The sequence below is a fragment of the Ipomoea triloba genome, chromosome 12 (assembly GCF_003576645.1).
Source record: "Ipomoea triloba cultivar NCNSP0323 chromosome 12, ASM357664v1".
In the NCBI taxonomy this organism is placed as follows: Eukaryota; Viridiplantae; Streptophyta; class Magnoliopsida; order Solanales; family Convolvulaceae; genus Ipomoea; species Ipomoea triloba.
Window position 1 is genome coordinate 7858339 of NC_044927.1, and position 5852 is coordinate 7864190.

Here is a 5852-nt window from a genome sequence, read left to right on the forward strand (position 1 = left end):
GACGTCGGTTGTTCTTAATAACTAATGTCGTAGGTGTTTTAATTAATTTCATCAAACGCGAATCCTTCTTTGTTTCAATTAGTTTCCTTTTTCTCCTTTGTTTCTCCATCGTTTCTCCAACATTCGCACACCCACCACTGTCGCACACCCAGCGCCACCCAGCGCCGACGAGCATAGCTACCGCCGCTGCCATCCTCCGTCGCTCAGCCACCGCCACAACACCATTCGAACGCCAGCCGCTGCAACACCGCCACTGCTGCTGCAGGTCCGCCACTGCCGCTGCAACACCTTTGCTGGAACACTGCAACACCTCCAACCGACGCCATCCATTGACGTTGCAAGAACGTAGGTAAGTTTTGTTCATTTTTTTAAATTAATTTTTTAATTTTTGAATTATTGGAGTTGAAAATAATTATTTTTGGAATTATTTATTAATGTATTTCGAATTTTAGGAATTATTAGGTGTATATTTTGAATTTTATAATTTATTGGTTATATATTTTGAATTATTGTTAATTTATTTCGAATTTTAGTAATTAATGTTAATATATTTTGAATTTTAGAAATTATTGTGTGTTTTAGGAATTATTATTATTATATTTCGAATTATTGTTAATTTATTTCGAATTTTGGTAATTAATGTTAATATATTTTGAATTTTAGAAATTATTGTGTATTTTAGGAATTATTATTATTATATTTTGAATTATTGTTAATTTATTTTGAAATTTAGGAATTAATGTTAATATATTTTAAATTTAGGCATTATTGTTAATTTATTTTGAATTTTAGTTTTTTAGTGTGAGATGTTTTGATTAGTTCTTTTATTTTTAACTTGTTCATCAAACCTAACTTCACACAACTTGGAAGTGTAATATTCTAAGCATAATTATATATTAGTCTTTTTTCTTCTTTTTTTTTTCTTTTCAATTTTAATATAAGTAAATCGTGGTTAAATTACATTGTAGGTGATTAGTTTGATTCGAGTTTTGCCTATCACGTGCACAAATCTTTGGTGAGGTAAGATTTTTATTTATTTATTTATTTTCCTACAAACTTTCGACTTTCCTTTGTGCATTCGGTGATTGGTATGTTTTCGGCTTTCTCTTATGCATCTGGTGATTAGCCACAACGTGGTCTATGTTTAAATTAATTTTTGTTATTACATTATGATCATTTTAGATTGGCCACACCATGCTCTATGTTTATTTATGTTTTTGGCTTTCTCTTATGCATCCGGTGATTAGCCACACCGTGGTCTATGTTTAAATTAGTTTTAGTTATTATATTATGATGATTTTAGATTGGGCACACCATGCTCTATGTTTATTTATGTTTTTTGCTTTCTCTTGTGCATCCGCTGAATAGCCACACCGTGGTCTATATTTAAATTAATTTTAGTTATTATATTATGATCATTTTAGATGTTTGTTGAATCAATGATTGAACGTAAATAAAAGTTTAATTAGAGTTAATATTATTTTAGATTGACTTGTCATTGATAAAAGTTGGATGAATGCTTCTCGGATTAGTAAAGAATATGATGACAGAGTTAGAGAACTTTTGAACTTTGCAAAACGTCGTCTTATTTCCTGACCCCTCTCATAGTAGCATGGAGAGTAGATGTTAAATAGGAAAATTTATTGGTAGTTTAATAGGGTAATAATGGGATTTAATGGGTGATAAATGGAAAAATAAATGGGTAATTAATAGGTTTTATGGGTAATAATTGGAGAGATTTAATGGTGATTATGGGTAATGAATTGAAGGTTTTAATTGGGTAATGAATGAGAAATAATGGGTAATTATTTGGAGGGTGTTGGGTATCAATCATGTTATTGTTTAAATAAATGTGCTAAATATTTTTCTTTTAATTATTTTTTTTGAGAAAGTTTTCTTTTAATTTTATTGATATCTTATTACTCTTCATTGTTAAAGGGGTCATTAATTCGCTAACCAATAACTTAGCTTGCAAATGGACAAACGATAACATTCACGTCAAATAATTATTTCATATTAAAATAAATTAAGTCTTCTTAATTCAATAATATTGATAAGTCAGTAAAATTTAACTTATTTTCTATTAAAAGTGACATGATTATAATAGACTTACTCATGTTGTCTAAGAGAAATTGAAGAGTTATGTAATAAAATTTCGTTAGGGGCTTAACTTTTATTAGCTCTTATTAAATTTGTAGATATTTGTTACGTAACATACATTTGCAAAGCAGTAAGACCAAGTGAGCAAACAATCTAGAATTATCAGCAATGGCAGGAAGATGGTTGCTCACTTGCTCTTAATTAACATCTTGAAAATCATTCTAATTCAACCCTACTACCAAACCAAACATATATGCAAAATATTTTTACCAAAACTCATTCCAATTCTCGAGTATTTGATTCTCATATTCATTCCGATTATCATATTTGAACCAAACACACCATTAGCTAGCTAATTTCTAATCTCTTTTTCCCTTCCCTGCAGGTCACGCCAGCCACACACAGCAGGATACATGATATACAACAGGTCGTTTCTTTCTTGGCACACCACACCGCTACAATAATGCAACTAACACACACCAATTCTCTCTCTCATTAAACAAATGATAAATAAACGTGTGAGCAGACGTGATTTTTTGGGTATATATACACCTGATCGATGTATTGAAACTTACATGTGCAAATTAAACTTTGAGAATCTCGAGTACGTGAGTGAGCAATCAAGAATCAGCAATATGGCAGGAAGATGGTCTCTTCAAGGCATGACTGCTCTTGTTACTGGTGGTACTCGTGGCCTTGGGTAATATAACTACCTCATTTCAACTCATGTATATATATAGTTATTAATCTTTTAATTGATATTAGATTTATCAGCTCCAAATGTGTGTAAAGAGTTAGGAAATGTAATATATACGACTGTGGAAGAATTTGCTAGTCTTGGTGCGACTGTATACACATGCTCGCGTAACCAGAAGGACCTTGATGAGTGCCTTAAAAGCTGGAAAGATAAGGGCTATTGTGTTTTTGGCTCTACTTGTGACATATTACAGCCATCCGAACGCGAACACTTAGTACAATTGGTCTACAAACAATTTGATGGGAAACTTAATATCTTAGTAAGCTAAACAAGCTTGATCAAAAAAATTGAATTGATTTCTCATTTCACATCCAAAAACATGTTACAACTAACACAACGAACTTTATTAATTTACATTACGTTGTATTCTAATGTGAATTGTTTTTATGATAGGTAAACAATGTGGCTAGACTCATTACAAAAAGTGCTTTAGATTATGACGCTCAAGATTTCTCTGATACGGTTGGGACAATGCTTGAGGCTTCATTCCACCTTAGCCAACTTGCACACCCATTATTGAAGGCCTCAGGAAATGGAAGCATTGTCTTCATCTCTTCATGTGCTAGTTTGGTCTATATACCTGTTCATACTATCTATGCTGCATCCAAAGGTATATTATATTAGTGCATACTAGTAGTTCTTTAAGGAAGTCCTAAAGTTTTTTTCTCAGCTTTTTCTCAGCTTGTTGAAGCACAAAGAGTCAACAGTTGCCTCCACTAAGGCTCGAACCTACTCCCATCCATGTGGGAGTGTAAACCTGGTGCTACTAGACCACAAGGTCTTTGGCAGGAAACCGTAAAGTTAGTAATTGAATTTGTCACCACTTTTTTAAAATTAAAGGGTTAATAGGCTCAGTTTGGTAGAACTTATCTTAAGTTACAAATACGTTAAAAATTTTATTTGATAGAACATGATGAGGTTAAAATAATAGCTTATTTTGAACCGCTATTTCAAGTAGCATTTCAAAATAAGCTTCTAACTTTTTAACATTTTTTTAATCTTTATTAATTTATAAAAATGACACCATCTATCCTTCATTAATCAAAATTCTAATATCTTAGTCTTAATTTATTCTTTTATACCTTTTTACACTTATCAGCTAATTCAACAATTAATTTTACAAAATACTTTAATTTCAATTAGTTAGCTTATTAGCTACTAGTTTTTGAGCTTTCAACTTTCAGTTAGGCAGGTCAAACAGAGACTAAATCTATACAATTAGCTGTCACACCTCAGAGAAAATGTCATTATCTATTTATTTATTTAGTTTTGCATTTAAATGCGCTAAATATTTTTCTTTAAATTTTACTGATATCGCATTACTCTTCATTGTTAAAGGGGCCATTAATTCGCTAACCAGTAACTTAGCTTGCGAATGGGCAAATGATAACATTCGTGTCAATGCTATAGCACCATGGGCCATGAGAACTTCCCTCACGGAGGCCGCAAAAGTAACATCATTCTTTTTCTTTTTTTGTTATTTCCTTATTATATTCTTCTTGTCTTAAAACATGAATACTTAATTAATGATCTATATAATATGGGGTGTGGTTGAGAGGAAGTGACTCATCCATCCTTAACTAAAAGTCATGGGTTTGATTCTTGGTTTCGGGTATGAAGCAACCTTAAATCTCCAGACCAATTTTCTAATCATATCACTAATAGAGGTGCCTACAATTCAGTGAAAGAAACTAAATTAATGGTCTATATATAATATAAACTAATTTATCATTTGGTTTGATTTTGAAGGAAGAACATGGGGAATTACTTGAAACTATGATCCAACGAACGCCACAACATCGGCTTGCAGAGCCCAGAGAAATCTCAGCGGCAGTAGCATTCTTTTGCTTCCCTGCAGCTTCTTTTATCACTGGTCAAGTGATCTGTGTGGATGGTGGAGCAACAGTCTATGGGCTTTGAATCAATACAAAGTTATGGTTTAATTAATAAGTTGCAAGACATATGATTACTGGTTAAGTGGAGAAGATTTTCTTGAACTTGTTTTGCGAATAATAATAGTTGTCTTGTAAGGAAATAATGAAATAAATAAAGATGCATGTTACATTGTGATATAACAATGTTTACATGAGAAAAAATATTATTAAACTTTTTAGTGAGATTACAATATTACTAGCAAATGATGCCATTGACTAGGTCCACCTCTCCTTTGACACTTATTTGACAAAACATCTTACAAACATACTTAAGGCATTAAAAAATAAATAAGCATTTTATTAAAGAAAAAACCTTAAATAAATTTGCAGGCACAAGCAATAACCAACCAATAGATCAGAGAAGATAACACTAAAGAGGATATAAAAGAATACCAAACATAATACAGCTCCAAGAAGGGCAAATTATTCTGTGGACACCCGGGTCGACCTTGCAAGGTGAACCCGGGTCTAAAAATACACAATTTATATATTGTGTTTTCACAATTTACATACTGAATATTTACAATTTTTATATACTGAATGTTCACAATTTTATATACAAACTTTTGTGCCAATGACAATTCTATCTGAATAAATTTTATATAGACATCGAGGCATTGACACGACATTAACGATCTATCAGAGTTGCAACACGTCCATCGTCATTGCTGTCTCTGTCATCTATGGAGTAACGTGATGACAAAGTTTTGTAACAAGAGGCTGAAGTCGTTGGATTGGGAGGCAGGTAGTTCTGTTAAAAAAAAACTTCGACATATAAATGCAGACTATACAGGAGATGTGGCTAGAGGCATACCAGTACTTCGGCAGAAATCCCAACAAGAGTACTAGGCATCGTCTCGCGATGGTGGGCACAGGTTTGGTATTTTGACAACCAATAGCTCTGAATCATTCAACAATACACTAAAGGGTTGTCAAATGTTACTTATTACTACCATGGTCGTAGTAGGCCTGACTAGCGCTTAAAGCCTAGGCGGGTGCACTATATATATATATATATATATATATATATATATATATATATATATATATATATATATATA

The 5852-nt window shown here is 32.2% G+C and overlaps 1 protein-coding gene across 1 annotated transcript; it reads left to right on the forward strand.

Moving 5' to 3' along the window:
* Positions 1–2675: 2675 nt before the first annotated feature.
* On the forward strand, positions 2676–4903 carry LOC115999298 (tropinone reductase homolog). Its single transcript, XM_031239154.1, has 5 exons — positions 2676–2784; positions 2866–3116; positions 3251–3467; positions 4196–4308; positions 4607–4903. The coding sequence occupies exons 1-5, from the start codon at positions 2676–2678 to the stop codon at positions 4775–4777; spliced, it is 861 nt and encodes a 286-aa protein (XP_031095014.1). The 3' UTR covers positions 4778–4903.
* The last annotated feature ends 949 nt before the right edge of the window (positions 4904–5852 follow it).

Coding starts and splice junctions, on each gene's coding strand:
- LOC115999298 (XM_031239154.1), top strand. CDS start 2,676: ATGTGCAAATTAAACTTTGAGAATCTCGAGTACGTGAGTGAGCAATCA. Junction 3,117..3,250: donor ATGGGAAACTTAATATCTTA/GTAAGCTAAACA, acceptor TTTTTATGATAG/GTAAACAATGTGGCTAGACT. Junction 3,468..4,195: donor TATCTATGCTGCATCCAAAG/GTATATTATATT, acceptor TCATTGTTAAAG/GGGCCATTAATTCGCTAACC.